The sequence below is a fragment of the Hyperolius riggenbachi genome, chromosome 10 (assembly GCF_040937935.1).
Source record: "Hyperolius riggenbachi isolate aHypRig1 chromosome 10, aHypRig1.pri, whole genome shotgun sequence".
NCBI classification, from domain to species: Eukaryota; Metazoa; Chordata; class Amphibia; order Anura; family Hyperoliidae; genus Hyperolius; species Hyperolius riggenbachi.
The window spans coordinates 151075941-151095516 of NC_090655.1; the positions used below are offsets into that span (position 1 = coordinate 151075941).

Consider the following 19576-nt stretch of genomic DNA (forward strand, 5'->3'; position numbering starts at 1 on the left):
AATATTACTCTGCTCTGCTGCACTACTCTATGTGGGGAAATGGTGGTGGGGGTGTGTTTTACCAGCCACTTGGGGGTTGGGTGTATTGGATCCCAGGAGGGGGTCCCATACTAATTTTGTTGTGGGGGGATGGGTTATTTCTGCCCCCAATTTAAACTGACAATGTTACAATCAGTATTGCTAGCTAGTCTGCTCCTCTAGACAAGTGGCATGCTGTCGTTTTTTACTGCTTGCAATGATAGACATTGAAAGGGCCACATAAAATGGCAAGAAGGGCCTCATTCGGCTCATGGGCCTGTGCTGTATGCTATACAAGAGATTTGATGAATTATTCTGCAACACAACTGATACGTTGTGAATGCACTCTGAAACTTTCTAGTGTGGTTGATAACCTGCAGTTAAGGCTGATGCACACCAAACCTAGCATGATTCCATGACTTAGACTAACAGGAGCTTCACATGTCAAAATGTGATGTATTCTCTCCTGCCAGTCATGTTTCATTCCAAAGCCAATGGTATCACTGATCTATTTACTGTTGAACTTCTTACCATTTTGCACTATTCGATATAAGATAAAATTTCAACAGTAATCTAATGGAACGTCAAATGCTCCACTGCCAGTTTTTTGTATTTGCTAGATGCAGTACAAAGCTGTGAAGCAGTTTGTTGTGTACAAGTCCTCCATCTTATCCTGTAGGTACAGATCAGATACAGGTCAAAAGAAGCATTTAGCCAGAAAATCTTGTTAGGCTATCTCACGGAGTTGAAAGCACAAGTAAATATTAAGACTTTTAATTTCCATCAGACTAATACTTCAGTATAGATGCAGTATAAGAATGAAGATTTAAATCGATTCAAATTTCAGCATGTAAAAGGTTTACTTTTAGGTGTAGAAATTTGCTTTGTTTTGTAGTGTTCGGTATTATACAGACTACATGTATTTTATATGTTAAATCTTATAGTAAACTTATTAAAAGTTTAACAAAGTCTGATAAAACTTTACAGGTAATGAGGCTGTCAAGGTGATATAGCACATTATTGGAATTTCAAAGTACAGATAAAAAGTATCGCCTGAAAATAGCAATATAACAAAATAACACACAGTGAAGAAGAAAAAGCGCAGTAGATTAAGCAATTAGCTTGTATCAGGATTATGGTGGAGGGTGACAAACTATAACTGTGTAGATTGAAACCACAATATGGTAAAAGTCATAGAAAAGATATCCCTTGCAAGGCAGAGAAAACAGCCTATGATATATCGTGAACTGAGTGCATTATGATTATACACGTGTTGAGGTATTACAGTGTTACCAATTCTATGGTTGGTGAAATCTATCAACATGCTGAAATTAATGCAATGTTCTCAGATAAATTGTTCGATTATAATGGAAATAGTCAGAGGCGGAACTAGGACACTTTAGTCCACTGAAAACAGAGATAACCTAACATTCAAGAATAACCTAAGAAACTGTTCAGAGAGAGCGGATTCATTTTAGAATAAGGCCCGATTCAGGCATTTCATTAAAATGATTTTTTTGTAAGCGTGCAGAAAAGTAGTTGAGACCTTTTGGTGGCAATCCTTGTTTTTCACCTCCTCAGAGGGTCATTTGAGGTGACCCTGGTTCACCTCAAACAATGGCAAAATAGGGATTGAAATGCGGCTTTTGCATAAACAGTGAGAAACGATGGTACTGTCACTTAAAGGAATACTGTATAGGGGGTCAGGGGAAAATTAGTTGAATTTACCCGGGGCTTCTAATGGTACCCCGCAGACATCCTGTGCCCGAGCAGCAGCTCACAGATGCTCCAGCCCCGCCTCTGGTTCACTTCTGGAATTTCAGACTTTAAAGTCTTAAAACCACTGAGCCTGCGTTGCCGTGTCCTCGCTCTCACTGGTTTCACCAGGGAGCGTACTGTGCAGGCCCAGTATGGTCTGTGCCTGCGCAGTATGCTCCTGATGACATCAGTGGGACCGAGGACACGGCAACGCAGGCGCAGTGGTTTTCAGACTTTAATGTCTGAAATTTCAGAAGTGAACCGGAGGCGAGGCCAGAGCATCCGTGAATGGCTGCCTGGGCACAGGATGTCTGCGGGGGACAATTGGAAGCCCCGGGTAAGTTCAACTCATTTCCCCTGCCCGATTTGACGTCCGGACGGCTGAAAGACAGGACGTCCAAACGATGGGTCGTTTAAAAAAATCCGACGTGTGTATGGGCCTTTAGGCATAAAAAACATTTAATTCTCTATTTCTATCTGGTGATCATATAAAAGGAATGCTAAAAAGGCAGTGCATAACTTTAAAATCAATCTTACTTTTTTAATGCAGAGAGTAATCCTCCTGTCCCCAGCTCCTTAGTACGCAGCCAGTAATCAGCCGCAAAAGAGAAGTTGCAGTGCAGGCTAGGACGGGGGGAGTTTCTGCACAGACGCAGCTAGTTCAGCCTGATTGGCTGCAGCCTGTGTCACTCTCACTCCTTTTCCTCTCATTGGCTGCCTCCCATGACTATCCGTGTCTGCCCCCTCCCCACACTCCAGCCCGACAGGCATCTCCGCTGATTCATGTGGGCAGTGGCTGCTACCACTGCATCGCATCCGTGGGGACCCCGTCCCTGCTACAATTTCCTTAAGGATTCACTGCATTTACAATCAAGGCTTGCTATTGGTGGGGGGAGTAAGTGAGGAAATCACCTCACCATTGGCTTCAGCTGGAGGGAGTAAAGATGGCCCCTGCCAGCGAACAGAATTCTCTCCATTTACCTTTTCTTATTTTATAAAGTTCACTGAAATCAATACTTGGACCGTGCAATACACATGTTATGTAAGTAGAGCTAGTATTTATCTACTTATATATGTTGTTGTGTTTTTTTTTTATCTGGTGTAGTATGGCTGACAGCTCCTCCTTTAAAGAGACTCTGAAGCGAGAATAAATCTCGCTTCAGAGCTCATAAATAGCAGGGGCACGTGTGCCCCTGCTAAAACGCCGCTATCCCGCGGCTAAACGGGGGTCCCTTCACCCCCAACCCACCCCCCGCAAAAGTGTGTCGTAGAAAAAGTCGCTGGCTGTCTCTTCCTGGAGGCAGGGCTAACGGCTGCAGCCCTGCCTCCAGTCGCGTCTGTCAGCGGCGCATCGCCGCCTCTCCCCCGCCCCTCTCAGTGAAGGAAGACTGAGAGGGGCGGGGGAGAGGCGGAGATACGCGCTGACAGACGCGCGTGGGGCAGGGCTGCGGCGGTTAGCCCTGCCCCAACCAGGAAGCGCTCCCCCGGTGTATCGAGGGGGATTTGGGGGTGAAGGGACCCCCGTTAAGCCGCGCTATAGCGGCGTTTTAGCAGGGGCACACATGCCCCTGCTATTTATGAGGTCTGAAGCGAGATTTATTCTCGCTTCAGACTCTCTTTAAAGGGTCACTTAAGGGTAGAAAAAGAGTTTTACTCACCTGGGGCTTTCACCAGCCCCCTGCAGCTGTCCGGTGCCCACGCAGTTTAGCTCGGATCCTCCTGGCGCCGCCAGCAGCTACTTCCGTTTTTGGCAACAGGCGCTGGCAGGCCTGGGAACGCGAGTGATTCTTTCGCATTCCTTGCCGCAATAGCAGTATAGAGGGCGCTATTGCGGCCAGGAACGCAAAGAATCACTCGTGTTCCCACGCCTGTTGGCGTCTGTCGCCGAAAACTGAAGTAGCTGCCGGCGGGGCCAGGAGGATCCGAGCGAGACTGTGTGTGCACCGGTCAGCTGCAGGGGGCTGGTGGAAGCCCCAGGTGAATAAAACTCATTTTTTTTCTACCCTTAAAGAGACTCTGAAGCGAGAATAAATCTCGCTTCAGAGGTCATAGTTAGCAGGGGCACGTGTGCCCCTGCTAAACCTCCGCTATAGCGCCGCTAAACGGGGGTCCCTTCACCCCCAAACCCCCCACTGCGACACTTGGTCGCAGACTTGGTCGCTCCTGGAGGCAGGGCTAACGGCTGGAGCCCTGCCTCCAGTCGCGTCTATCAGCGGCGCATCACCGCCTCTCCCCCGCCCCTCTCAGTGAAGGAAGACTGAGAGGGGCGGGGGAGAGGCGGAAATACGCGCTGACAGACGCGCGTGGGGCAGGGCTGCGGCGGTTAGCCCTGCCCCAACCAGGAAGCGCTCCCCCGCTGAAACGAGGGGATTTGGGGGTGAAGGGACCTCCGTTTAGCGACGCTATAGCGGCGGTTTAGCAGGGGCACACGTGCCCCTGCTATCTATGAGGTCTGAAGCGAGATTTATTCTCGCTTCAGACTCTCTTTAAGTGTCCCTTTAAGAAAATCAGGATTGCGTAAGTATTGTTGTTGTATTGTACAACAAGGCTTTTAAGCAGGGAGAACAAATATACTGTATATGTACATCTACTCAGGACTTACCAATCAGAATCAAAGTTAATGGGAGCAGATTTATCACAACCAAAAGAAAATAAAAAGCAGCACACACATCAACTTTTGCTATTGATTTCCCTCCATTTTGCATGCACTTATGTTGATAAATCTGCCCCATTGTCTTGTACTTGTCTGATAATAAAATCCTGTATTTAATTATTCTTATCATATGCAGCAAACACATACCTGTGTGTGCTAGATGGCTGTGGATGCAGCTACACTGGCTGTCAGCAGATCTTGTCACATGTGGCATGTGCTTTTTTATCTGCCATGTGCTTCTCTGCCTCCTCCCTCCAGCTTTAGAGAACATACCAGAAAATTCTCTAGCTCTTGTCCTATCAAATATCCCCAGTCACTAACAGGACCAGTGCACACCAAAAACCTCTAGCAGATCCGCAAAACACTAGAGGTTTTTGAAGAAGATTTCAGAGTGATTCTAGGCATGTTAAGAGAGGTTTTCTAAACATGCCTAACATTTTTTTGGAGCGATTTTGTGTAGCAGATTTCAAATATTATTACAGTAAAGCTGTTACTGAAGCTGTTGTCGGGCATTCGAACGCCGCTATCGACGCACACCCGACCCGCTGGCGATCAAGCAAAATCTTCCTCATGGATAGGAACGACGGGAACGATCGATTTTGGTCAGAAATCGATCATTCGGTCAACGTTTGCGCAACGATTTCACAGCAGATTCGATTATAGTGATCGAATCTGCTGTATATCGGCGGGAAAATCGTTAGGTGTATGGGCCTCTTTAAGCTCCCTGAATGGACAATATTTTGGAGAAGCCTGTAATAAATTGTATACGTCGCAGATTCATTAATCTGTTTTGTTGGTCATGCTCTTTCATTACTTCTGTTATAACTGCAACTAACGAATTAGATATTTGCAAATTAGTCATAATGATCACATCACAACACTCACATGTAAGTAACAAGACAATATACTCTGTACAGTGCGGTGGAAGATGTTGGAGCTATCTAAATACTAAATAATAATGCTTCGTCTCAATAAATTTCTCCTCTAGGGACATGTAGGACATGATGACTGACGAGTGATCTGGAGAACACTCCTGTGATAATGTATTACTTGAGACTTTTAACCCTCACGGCACTGATCAGTAAAGCAAAGGCACTTAAAATATATTATGCTAAAAAAATGTTTTATATAAAGCATAAGTCCAAATACACAGAGGTTTACCTCGGTATCAATCCAGGTCATGTATAAAAGTGAATAGCTATTTATTTTTATGGGCAGTTTTTTTCAAGAGAAAGGGCTTGATTCACTAAGACAAATAGCATGCCTTATCAGAGATAACACACCTTATCAGAGTAGCATACCAAACTTAAGCCTGCTAGTTGGCAATGACGAGAGCTCCACTCGTCCTGCCCTGAGCGGGTTCGTAGTGCTCGCTATGCTACTCTGATAAGACATGTTAACTTTGATAAGGCATGCTATTTGTCTTAGTGAATCAAGCCCATAGTGTTAAGAAACTACTTTTGCCTCAGTTACCGTATTTTCCGGACTATAAGACGCACTTTTTCTCCCCAAAAGTGGGGAGAAAAAAATCCCTGCATCTTATAGTTCGAATACAGGGATTCCCTGACTTACGATTGCCTGCTGATACAAACCCCTGACCCACCGCAACGTCGGGGATTTCCTGTGTCCTGCTCTACCCCTGCAGAAGAAATCAGCGGCTGCTGCTATCAGGGCTGTGGAGTTGGAGTCGGGGTTGAGGAGTCAAAGTCGGAGCAATTTTGGGTACCCGGAGTCGAAGTCTGAGTCGGTGATTTCATAAACTGAGGAGTCGGAGTCGGATGATTTTGCACAAAATCTACAGCCCTGGTAAGTATTAGACTAAGGAGCCGGAGTCTGAGCCATTTTGCGTACCCGGAGTTGGAGTTGGTTGTTTCATAAACTGAGGAGTCTGAGTTGGAGTCGGAAGATTTTTGTACCGACTCCACAGCCCTGGCTGCTATCACTCACCTTATCCAAAGAGTTCCTGCGGCGATCAGCTGCTGTTCCCTCCTTGTCGCTGGTCTTATCTGGGTCCCTGATGTCCTTAACACTCTTACTCTGCAATCAGAAATTAGCGGCTGTAGCCACAGTTATCACTCACTTCCTCTTTTGAGCCTGCGGCGATTGGCTGCTTCTGTCTCTCTCACTCTTTCTCCTTAGCAGCAGCACTTCCTGGTCAGACGCGACCAGCCGATAGGGAGAAGGAGTGCGAGAGACAGAAGCAGCCGATTGCCGCAGGCTCAAGAGATGATGTGAGTGAGAACTATTTTCTGATTGCAGAGCAGGAACGTTGAGGATATCAGGGACAAGAAGGGAACACACAAACAGAAGAGACGGCACACCACTGGCTGCAATAAACTTTGCTGTATTGGAACAAGTGTACACTTGTTCCAATACAGCAAAGTTTATTGCAGCCAGTGGTGTGCCGTCTCTTCTGTTTGTGTGGAGCTATTCTGAAGCCGTGGGAGCAATCCGGCTGAGACTAGGGGACCCTTATACAGTTTTCTCCAGGCATCCAGTGTGTTTGACAAGGAGGGAACAGCATCTAATCACCCCAGGAACTGTTTGGATGAGGTGAGTGATAGCGGCTGCTGCTGATTCCTTGTGCAGGGGGAGAGCAGGACACGGACATGGAGGGGGGCGGGAGTCAGAGTGGGGCCACCTGGATCGAGATGCAGAGGGGGGACCACAGTGGTACCGGAGGCAGCCACAGAGGGGGACAGTTACAAACACAGAGGGAAAGGAGGCAGCCACAGGGGGATAGGAGGCAGACAGGTGACAGACACAGGGGTACTGGAGGCAACCAGGTGATAGACACGGGAACAGGTAACAAACACAGATGGACCGGAGGCAGACACAGAGGGGACAGGAGGCAGACACAGGGACAGGAGGAGGACACTAGAGGAACAAGAGGACAATATTGGGGGGAAGAACATCTATATGGCGCCCCTGGACAATAGACGCACCAGGTGTCAGGAACCGGCCCGCGGCACGCCTGCGTATACGGTTCCCGACTGCGGGTTTGACCAGACTGAGAGGGGAAGCAGCCTTAGTCAAGCTAAAACAAGGCTGGGACCCCTCAGAACACCTCTCACTGCCACCACTAGCGGTTCGCTAGCCACTTCCACTCTGCTGTCGAGTCCTCAGCGCGCACTCCGCGTTTTCGTATTTGGGTCAGCTTTGCGCTTAGGCCGAATACGAGAACGCCACGCACCCACACACACAGTACAGTTGTACAGTAACACAGCACAATCAGACACTGACATGTAATGCGAGTTACACTGTCGTGCAGCAAAACCACTAACAGTCGTTCCGAACGATACTGTTAGCTACTCGCACTGGCGGCTCGTACGTTGGGTCAGCTGCGCGCTTTAGGCCAACGTATGACAAACGCCCCCACACACACAATGCAATTACAATTTCATATGGTAGTGTTGCTCAAACATACAACTAGGCACGGACTTATACACAGCTACACTGCAGTCTCCTTTAGGCTATGAGTGTTAGTTTAGTACGGCAGAAGTCAAGCTTATTAAATAATAATTTAATATTCCAGAAAAACATAGAACAGTGCAGAACTTAATATATACAAAAGATTACAAAAAACAAAGTAAAAATAGTTACAAGATAAGAGTTACAAAGATACCACACACGGATATTTGCGTAAAAATAAAAATGGGGATTAAAAACGTTACCAACTTGAAGGTCTCAACGTTGTCGGCAGGAGCATGCCGCTTGTTCGACCAGAAGTCGAGATCAACTCTAGCTATGCGCTAACTCCAAGAGCAGATCTTTATTAGGTATCTGCCTCTGCTTTTTATACTCTGAAGTGTCCCCTGGGGCATTTAATGTCCAGCCCCCAGGAACTAATGCAGTTTCCTCGTTTGTGACATCACCGAACGCTTGTCATAATCTTTCTTGTGATATGCAAACTTCAAAGGGGTTCCTGTTTTAGCTTCTTGAAGTCTGCAGAATTCAATAGGTGAGATTGTATCCTACCAGACATCAAAAAGCTTCCTCCCCATTATTTCCTTGGTTAAAGTGTATTCTAGCACATACATGAAAAGATTGAATTTTGGTTACAGGTAGCAGTTTGCCTGTAATTGCCTGTAGACAGACGCAGACAATCACACCTGGGACAGCAGATCAAAAGTGACTGCTAGTGGCTTAATGAGCCGCTTCCTTGCCTATTGAAGGTGACTGGTCTTATTCACTGAAGACCTCTTTAGATGCAAATGTAGGTCTAGTGACCCACCCACACAAATACATGAACAGTCCATGAATCTAGCCTGCATATCTACTCCTTTGACATACCACAGCAGATATAAAAATGATAGAATATGTTTATGTATTCCTAACATTATAAGCACCCCAATATATCACCACACCAGGTTTAGTAATTTTTTTCCCCCTGGTTTTTGCTCTCTAAACCTATGTGCGTCTTATAGTCCGAAAACTACGGTAACTGCTTGACTATCAGTAGCGACTCACAGCAGGCTGAACAAAAATCCGCTTTTAGGAAGAATAGACATTGGAAAACTATTATGATATGGATGTCTGCTTTTATAATATGCAGATAGTGTCATATTTATAGGGAATATGCCATAAAGATTTTAGGGAAGTCAAAAAATGTTATAAGATTTAAAGGAGAACTCCACAAAGCTTTACATAAAAGAATTCCCTTAATTATCTCATTTATAACAACTAGTTTTGAATATCTGTTTTCTCTTACTTATAATTAGATTTAAAAGTTTACTGAAAACAGGTTTTATAGCTTCTTGTTTATTGCTTGAATTTAAATAGACTTTGTGAAGGTGTTTATGCTACCTTTTTATATTCATGATAAATAGTTTTCATGAAATAACCAAGCCACTCTGGCATTTAACTCAATTGTCTTTGAAAGAGCAGTATAACCTATATTAATGCTGCATAAATTATTTTTATTCATTTAATTAAATTGAAAAATTACCCTTTCACTTCAGTCTGTAGCTGCTATATATTTTGTAAAACTGATAAAATCTTTATAGGCTCTTTTTAAAATAAATATGTTAATTTTAGTATAGAACTTGTTTGATTTCTTATATTTTTTGTTTGTCACTTTGGTTCAGGGTTTACATAGAGGTCTAAACAAACTACCATGATCCATTCATTATATAGGAAGGAAGTGCGTTCATCTGAGGGGTCCACTAATAACTGACACTTCTGCCAAGAAAATATTGTAGAGCATTATATGGTCAATTCCTTAAAGGAAATTTTAGATGTGGGGGAAAAGTTGAGATTTGCTTACCTTCCAGCCCTGTAACCACTCAGGTCCCTTTCAGTCTTCCGGTCCGCTACTTTATTGATTTACCGGCCTTGTGTATCTCCTTGATTGCGAGCGTTCTGCGTGAGCAGTTCATAAAACTTGCTGCTGCGCAAGGCACCACCACTTGCACGTGGCTGGGGCCCACACTTGCGCAGTACCCTGCAACTGAGCCAGTCACAGACTTTAGTTGGGGGCATAAGCAACACAATGGTGTTGACCGGGAGAACAGCAAGGGACCTGGCTACGGGGTGCTAGAACAATCCAAGGCAAGTATATCTCAACTTTTTTAGCTCACTTAAGATTTCCTGAAAACAAATATGCTTATGTGACGTATCTTGTGAGTGATGTGTTTTGTCAATGCTTTAAAGTATACCTGACTTGAGGCAGCATTGTCCGTTCCTTTCCTCCTTCCATCTCAGCCCTGAGGGAGGGAGGGAGAGAGGAGGGGCGGTCAATGCACAGAGTTATGCGGCTCCAGCATGAACCTACCTCTGTGCTTACCTTAGGCATCTTGTCTCAGGTCAGGTGTCCGTTTAAAGATAGTACAAGATGTTAAAATGCAAGGGTTTTTTTTCTCTAATTATCTCTAACTCTCAAAAAGCACAAGCTAGGCACCTGCTTCAAGAGCAATGTTTCAATGTTTGCAGCTAATGTTTGAAGAACAAAAATCATTTGAAAGTTATACATTACAAATGTAATCCCTATTCCGTGGCCAGACCGTTATGAACATCTCCCTTATGGTGGCCATACATGGTACAATTTTTTCATACAATCATACCATTTCTATGTAATATAAGGGAACTGCCTACATTATCCTTTCAGTATATTCACTTAATTTACCCTTATACTACATAGAAATGGTAAGATTGTATGAAAAAATTGTACCATGTATGGCCACCATTAAAGTGAACCTGTGTGAAAACATTTATACACATGGCACATTTATGATTGCCCCATGTCTGTATTCAGTGTAACTTTTTTCTCTGCTCTGAAATAATATTTTTTATTGTCTATATGGAGTGAGATTCAGACCGGATTAGTAAAATGTGCCCACTCTTCTTTGCATCACTCATTAAGCTGCTCCCCTTTGCCAACTGTCACCACCTGTAGTTTTGTGATCTTGATAACACGATTGATTAGTGGATGTGAACCTCAATTAGTAGAAGTGAGATAGGAATTTGTGATTGTTGTCCATAGCAAACAGCCGTATTTTTTTCTTTTCCAAATGAGCCTTGTAAATATGTCAGTTGATAGCAGTACAAACATTTCAGGGGAGTTAAATGACCATGATTGCAAAAAAAAATAAATTGAAAGATTTAAAATGCATGTAAACTCATACAAATATTTCTTCCAGATTCAAATGAGCCAGAAATTACTTTTCTCCTATGTTGCTGTCATTTACAGTAGTTAGTAGAAATCTAACAGAACTGAAAGGTTTTGGACTAGTCCATCTCCTCATGGGCAATTTTTAGTTTTTTTTATTCTTTACAAAAGCAATCACTGGAAGGGATATATACAAATATGCTGGCTGCCCCCAACCTGTTTGCACACTATTTTAGCAGTTGGGCTGAGCAACTGCCATTCATTAAATGCTTTTGAAATAAAGACAGCCATGAAATTCCCCCTTGAGCAGATGAGCTAGTCCAAAACCACCATAGGAAAAAAAGTCATTTAGAGCTCGTTTTACTCTGGGAGAAATGTACTTCTTGGTTATATGTTTACATGTATTTTAAATGTTATTTTTTTTGCGATAGTAGTCCTTTAACTGTGTCACATATAGAGAAGGTAGATGCCAAATAAGAAAACGGATTATCCTTATTATCACCCAGTGTGGCACGGCTGTGGAGTTGGCAAATAATACTTTCGATTCCAAATCCAATTCCTTTATTTTTAATGTAGTATTTTTAGTTGTAAGAGCACAATATACAAGGCATTTTATTGCTTTCAAATGCAGAAATTTGAAATCTGCATGAAGATTGGTAGCCATCCAATCCAGGCACTGCCAATCTAAATGAGAATACAGTATTGACACACTTTTGATCTAAAATCTATGGCAAAGCCCTTGTCATTGTGGTCCTTTTTTATTTAATTTGTTAAAGAAACTGAAGACATTCATTAACCCTAATATTTAAACAGAAACACATTAAAACATAAAGGATATACATTAGTTAAAAATAAAAAAAACTATGAAGCATTGTCCTATGTAAAAGGAAAGACGTTTATCAGTAAGAAGTCAGCTTAGTACAGTAGATGGAGGGGAAAGGGAAACTCCAGGAGGTTTGGCCTTCTAATTGCTTAGTAAATGGTGGTGTGCAAAAGCTAAGCACAGGTTGCAATTGAAATATGTCAGGAGACTTTTTACCTGTTTGTTCTGCTTACTGTATTGAACTCCTTTGTGGCACAGGTTTGCTTTAAGTATGTTCAAGAAGAATCACTCGGGAAGTGTGTACATATCTAGAACTATTTCTCATTTAACATGCAGTATTTATTAAAGGGTATTGTAATTATTTCCTTTGTCCTGCTGAGTTTGTGTTGCTAGGATTTGTAACAGGTTTTGGAGTAATGTACTGCTGTTATAGTTTAGTGCCCCAAAGATCATGACTTCAGAGAACAGTGTTTAGTTTGTTGGTAACTAGGAAGTGGATTTACTTTGCAGTGACTTGTGTGCGTTATGTCCTCACCAGATGATAAGGTATGTTGCACCGTGTGGATTAGCATTCTTTGCCATCCTGGAAGCTGAACGTGGAATATGGAAGAAACCTAATGCTTTTCAGAGAGTAGAATGTTCCTTCAGCAATGTGTAAGTTACTGCTGTAGAGGCTGAGCTTGTTTCTTGTATGCAAGACTAACCATTTTCTTAAGAACTTGGAGGTTTCCTCCCCTTTGTGATAAGATATCTGACATTAACTGCGTAACAGATTAATATTATAACTGCATGTAGAGTGCATTCCTTATCTAACCTAAGTTAAACCATAGTTAAACGTTATTTAAAACTGAGCCCTCCTAGATTTGAATTACCGTAAAGGTAGCCATACACTTGTCGATTTGCCATCAGATTCGACCAACAGATAGATCCCTCTCTGATCGAATCTGATCAGAGAGGGATCGTATGGCTACCTTTACTGCAAACAGATTGTGAACCGATTTCAGCCTGAAACCGTTCACAATCTGTTGTGGTGGTGGTGCTGCCGCTGCTCCCCCCCCCCCGCCCGCATACATTACCTGCTCCGCCGGCGCGACTCCCGGGTCTCTCTCCGCTCTTCGTCTCCGCTCTGGTCTCCGGCTCCAGCATGCTTCACTTCTTCCTGCCCGGCAGGAAGTTTAAACAGTAGAGCGCCCTCTACTGTTTAAACTTCCTGCCGGGCAGGAATAAGTGAAGGCATGCCGGAGACCAGAGCGGAGAAGAGCGGAGACGAGCGGGGGCAGTCGCGCCGGCGGAGCAGGTAATGTATGCGGCTCTATTGCGTCGGTCGTCGGGCACTCGAACGCCGCTAGCGATGCGCTCTTTACCCGCGGGCGATCGACGGTAATTTTCCGCACGGCGCGATCGACGGGATCGGACGAAATGAATCAAAATTCGGCGTGTAGCTCGAACGATTGGCAGCAGATTCGATCCCAGTGATCAAATCTGCTGTCGAAACGGCGGTAAATCGGGCCAGTGTATGGCCAGCTTAATGGTTACATTTGGGATCGGTTTGATTGCCTCTAAATTGTCATTGTTTTGTGCATCAAATCCAGAAGGTTTTGTGTTCAGTACCACTTTAAAGAGACTCTGTAGTACGAAAAAGGCTCCTGGGGGGTACTCGCCTCCGGACGGGGAAGCCTCTGGATTCTATCCAGGCTTCCCCTGTCCTCCTCCATCCCACAGCAGTCTCACTCTGGCCCACAGAAAGCACAGACGACAATTTGTCAGGCTGTGCAATATTTACATTTACCTGTTCCAGCGGGGGCGCTGTTTTGGCTCTCCACTCGGAAATAGAGGATCTGAGTCGGGTCCGCTCTACTGATTAGGTGCAGGAGACTTGCGTCTGCTCAGTAGAGTGGACCCTACTGGGATCGACTATTTCTGCCTGTTTCGGAGCCGCTACTGCGTCTGTGGTGGAGCCAGGAAGGTAAATATTTACATGGCGTTATTCCTGGACCTGCAGCGAGACCACTGTGGGACGAGGGAAGCCTCAATAGGATCCAGAGGCTTCCCCCTCTCGAGGTGAGTACACACCCCGCTGAGCGGATCGTTCAGAAACAGCCTTATCAGTCTGCAGACAGACTGTACACACGCACTACTGTCGGGAGAACTCCCGCCCAGCGGGAGGATCTGATGGACCCGTCCTCTATAGTAGTGCGCGTGTACGCACCTTTAGGGCTGGTTCACACGGACGTCAGGTGGCGTTGGGGCGGCCGGAAGCCGTGTAGTCCTGTGACATTTCGTTCAGGGGGATGCAGTATCATATAAGCTTCATACAAATTCTATATGGTTCTCTGAGAGTTGGGGCCACCTCTGCCAAGAATGTAGTGTGTGTACAGCAACTCCTGATCCCCCAAGGCACACCAGTGATTTATTTGCACGGTAAATCGACTCTGCCAAGTGCTGGCTGTGGGCATTGTTCTTTCTCACCTCTGTCATGTGCCACACTATTGGCCCTCCTTCCCCCTCCATAGCAAGAGAATGCATCTACAGTCTTGGTCTGTGTAAACTATCTAAACTTTAGATAAGATATATAGACAAGTTACTTGTTACAGTTAATTTTTTTAATCTCGGATCCGCTTTAAGTTGTTAATGAGGCTTAACCATGTCCAGCAAGTACTTCCTGTTTGACGTGCTTTTCATCAGTATGCGTTTAGTCATTCTACCACAAAGGGAAGTGGGGACTGCTATAGGGAAAAACTATTGTATCTATATCTTGTATAGGTCAGAACTTGGATTTTTAGGCTTATTTATTCATAAATTATTTGAGTAATAATCATCCTTCAATGAAGAATTAATGTTGTCACTTGCATTGCTATGCGATTTCCCCCCCCCCCCCCCCCCCGATTGCGATGCAGAGCCCATTGATTTATAATGAATGTAGTAGCACTGTGCATGCGTGAAGTTGCATGCAGCCATGCGTTGCGTTACCATGTTGAAATGCGCACCATTGGAAATATTGAGACTGCGCAGTTGTGCACTTCTGATGTTCTTCTGGAGCACATCCATTGAGCATTGCTGAAAAAGCAATCGGCAACATGCAAGTGGGGAATGGGTCAAGGGAATGCTGTGCAGGTGATTGCAGAATTATGCAGATTTATGTAGCTTCAAAATGGACCCATTGATTGAATGAAACCAAGATAAGATTCAATTTTCAAGCTGCATACATTTGTATAAAAATCTGCATAGTTCTACATCCACTCAGAAAATGCATCTCACTGACCATCCCTATTTGTAAACAGTATGCATTTATGTAGGGAAAAATTAGCAAAGTTTAACCATGTCTGGACTCTAGTCCTTGATGGGTTCTATTGGACCAAATGTATGGGGATTAGCTTGGGAGGCACAGCAGATCTTATGTTATACCAGGGACCATAAGGGAGATCAGTGTTGGTAAAGCTCTTGCTGCTAATTGGAGTGCCTTGTGTTTCCATGCTTGGATTTTATCAACTGAATGTGAATTTCGTTGCATGCGTTCATGAAGTAATTGTAATAGTTCTACAACATGGCGGTCCCCCACTTCATTTTGAGTTATACGGGCAACCACAAAGTAGCTTCAGGCAGAAATGGCCACCTGGTAAAGTAGTAAGGCCCGCAACTAGTGAGTATTGTATGCCTATGTAAAAACATTTCTGCCTTCATATTTTTCTTTTTGACATTGGCTTGAGTGGGGTTTTTAGCCTGATGGAGACTAGCAGCAGCAGCACAGGAGTCTGTAGCACCTGGAGAATACAGGAGCTAACAGTGCACACCATTGGCTTTGCTGGAAATGATCAAGCTTTACCAATTTAATTGATGTTTGGTGGAGTATCATTATATGAACTGACTACTTCTCTGTGCATCTGTTGCCACAGGCAGTGCCTCACATATTGTGTGGTGAGTACAGCTCGCCCCACTTGTTGTTGCACCTGGGAAAAGTAAATGGTACTGTATTCCAAGCAGATATACTGTACTGTATAAATGGGCTATACATTCCCAGTGTTCTATATTTTTTATGTACTTTGGGGGGGGGGGGGGTTGCCTTTTTGTATCTAAGAATAAGGAGAGAGCGTGGCAATTTACTGTTTGAACGTTGAGCCCTTTTTCCTGAAAGAGGCAGGGAATTTTTATTTGCCAGACCAGGTCCTCCCACTAACCCATCATTTCCTCCATCATTTCCTGGTCAAGTTTGTGGAGCAGTTGCTGAAAGGGAGCCTCAGACAGTCTTTCCTCATGAGCACGGAGCAGATCACCTGACTCCTTCTACCTCCTCCTTATGCTCTTCAGAGATTAACCATTTGCCACCTGCATTGCAGATGTAGCTCAGCAGTCTTATTGTCCTGTTCTTGCTCATTGAGTAATAAAGCTATTATCCCTTGCCACACCCTCTAGTGCCCTAGTGCCCTTATCAAAAGGTGACGTAAAGGGCAGTGAGAAACGTTGTTTTAGAGCAGGGCAATGAGGTACATTTGGCTTTTATGGACACAATGTGAGGGTTTGGGAAGGGTACTGCTTAAGCGCTTTAAGTCCGCCAAGAGAAAAGTGCGATATGAATATTATGTCTTTTCTTTTATTGCAAACTGTACAAGGAGACAGTGGGCAGGAACGTGAAATTTTACTGAGCTGCAGTGCTTTCCACAAAGAGTAAAGCTATGTACATGCTTGAGATTTTTCCTCAGAAGAAGCAATCTTTCTTAATCATTTTGTCCAGAAATGTACACTGTATACAGGCATCTCCTGATTGTTCTGGCTATCTAGTGATATGCATGGATGGATTGCTTTACCTGATGCCTTTTGTTGCTTTCAGGAACTTCAGTGGAAGCAACATGTCTGTATAATAATGATTCTAAAGCTGCCAGCTGAAACAGTCTCTTAAGATAATTTCAGGCTACAGTTTCAAGAGTGTGAGTAGCTTTTGAACTGTAAAAACTACAGAGGCAGATGGGTGGGCTCATGTTCTGGCTCTGTGCTAGGGGTTACCTACTCCTTTGTCAGCTTCCAGTTTTCTGAATGGACCCTTGGTTATATGACTGACTTTATTTATGTCATGGATGTGAGTCTGTGTATGCTTAAATGTGCTTCTCTCCTCATCTGCTAAATATCCTATTTCTGTTTTGGCGTGTATATCCAGCTTTAAAGTGAACCCAAGGTGAAAATAAAGTGATGAGATAAACAATTGCATTTATCCCCCTACTCCTAAAAATGACCTTTTTTAGATATCCCAGCCTGTTAAGTGTCCCTTAATGAAATACATGAGCTGTTGACCGTTTTCTATCTCCCACTACTCTCAGAAGTTGTATTCTGCCAGGAAAACATTTGTCTGTAATTTGCTTATCAGTGATGCTTACTAACTATATTCCCAACAAGGTTCCAACAAGACAGAAGCTGTCACTTTTTTGTGCCTAAAAATTAACTCTTTCAGGCAGCAAAATAGAACAGCCTGGTTATTAATGTTTTGCACTGTACACACATGCTTATCTCATCATGTCACATGTCACTTCGGGTACAAATGTCTTGCATGTGGCTAGTTTTCTCTTTATAAATATGTACTATTGGCATGCCATTTATTTTTCCATTTTATAGCATCCAGTTCATTTATTTGCTCTTCTCCACTTTGTGTTTGACTGTTAGTCACCAACTGCAGTTTGTTTTAAAAACAGAAAAGATCATTCAGGCCAATCTACCAAACACTCTTTTTCTGACGTAAAATGGCTCGGAACGCCACTGGAAGATATGAGAAGGATGCCAATGTGTCAGAGTCATCAGCCACCATTGTTGCCTTCGGCTAATCACACCGTTACTATAAAGGTAAGATGGTGAAGCAGCTCTCTGCTGTATATAGGAATGCCTGGGCAACACACACCACCCAGCATTCACTTTCAAATATGTCTATAACTGTTTATTATTGTAAGAAGGAGATATTCTATTTTTTTCACTTGGGGTTGCACTGACCAGTAGTTTGGGCTTCTACACCCTTAAGATGTCTGATAATTGTAGTGTAGTGACACCTGTTGAAAGTTATGAACTTTTATAAGAAAAAAGGTATCATGGTACTTACCATTTTACACCTTTTGGCTTTTTTCCCCCCTGAAAATCATAATTTTTTTTTTTTTGTAGTTTGTGCGATGTTTCAGTTGTTTTTGATTTGGTAACTATCTCTGTAGAATGTGTTTTGTCTGACAATAAAGTTATCGCTTGATCTTTACCCTTTTAGAAGCCAAATAAAGTAAAACTTTATTTGGCTGTAGGGCCGAATTATTCCTGCCACTGGGGAAGTGTGCCTTCTGCAGCCTGACGGTATGCAGAGCGGCGCAACTTTTAAGTTACCTGTTCCATACACTGCACTGGCTTCCTCTCTTCATCCACGTGCTACAGTACACTCCCAGCATCCTTCTGACCTCCGATCACGTTATTACATGTGATCGGGCTCAGCAGATAGTGTCAGCGGTGCAGCGCCACCAGACTCTTCCATCACCCCCTTCCACAACCGCTGACATTATCCTCTGAGTCCCAATCACATGTAATAACGTGATCAAAAGTCAGAAGCGGATGTCGGGAGAGTATCGCCGTGGGTGGAGGAAGAGGAGAAGCCAATCAAGCCACTCGGAAGAGGTAAATATGAAAAACGCTCCCTGCGCTGCTGTGGCAGCATCTCTACTTTCTCTACTTTTGCTTTAGTTTTCTGAGTACTCCTCTTGATGAGACATTCCCAAACTGTGTGGTTCATAGGAACATACTAGTGTGACGGTGTCCTAAATAAGCATATAGTTTGTTTTCAAAGTTATTAAGTTGCATACAAATTTATGACACATAGAAGAAGAGTTATGAGCGTGGGTGGGAAAAGGAATTATCTCTGTTCGGTTACATTATTTCTTATTGATCAAACCTGACATGAAAGCAATACAGGGAGTGCAGAATTAGGCAAGTTGTATTTTTGAGGAATAATTTTATTATTGAACAACAACCATGTTCTCAATGAACCCCAGAAACTCATTAATATCAAAGCTGAATATTTTTGAAAGTAGTTTTTAGTTTGTTTTTAGTTTTAGCTATTTTAGGGGGATATCTGTGTTTGCAGGTGACTATTACTGTGCATAATTATTAGGCAACTTAACAAAAAACAAATATATACCCATTTCAATTATTTATTTTTACCAGTGAAACCAATATAACATCTCAACATTCACAAATATACATTTCTGACATTCAAAAACAAAACAAAAACAAATCAGTGACCAATATAGCCACCTTTCTTTGCAAGGACACTCAAAAGCCTGCCATCCATGGATTCTGTCAGTGTTTTGATCTGTTCACCATCAACATTGCGTGCAGCAGCAACCACAGCCTCCCAGACACTATTCAGAGAGGTGTACTGTTTTCCCTCCTTGTAAATCTCACATTTTATGATGGACCACAGGTTCTCAATGGGGTTCAGATCTGGTGAACAAGGAGGCCATGTCATTAGTTTTTCTTCTTTTATACCTTTTCTTGCCAGCCACGCTGTGGAGTACTTGGACGCGTGTGATGGAGCATTGTCCTGCATGAAAATCATGTTTTACTTGAAGGATGCAGACTTCTTCCTGTACCACTGCTTGAAGAAGGGGTCTTCCAGAAACTGGCAGTAGGACTGGGAGTTGAGCTTGACTCCATCCTCAACCCGAAAAGGCCCCACAAGCTCATCTTTGATGATACCAGCCCA

The 19576-nt window shown here is 43.6% G+C and overlaps 1 protein-coding gene across 6 annotated transcripts in view; it reads left to right on the plus strand.

Moving 5' to 3' along the window:
* Positions 1 to 19576, plus strand: part of LOC137536576 (poly(ADP-ribose) glycohydrolase-like) — a 205517-nt gene that overhangs the window by 27318 nt on the left and 158623 nt on the right. For 3 of the 6 annotated variants that reach the window (XM_068258819.1, XM_068258822.1, XM_068258821.1), the window contains one exon: positions 17538 to 17685. In XM_068258819.1, coding sequence (XP_068114920.1) covers positions 17538 to 17685 — 148 coding nt within the window. Of the gene's footprint in view, positions 1 to 12397; positions 12514 to 16706; positions 16782 to 17537; positions 17686 to 19576 lie in introns of those variants that run through there. The other 3 variants (XM_068258820.1, XM_068258823.1, XM_068258824.1) reach the window with 2 other exon arrangements.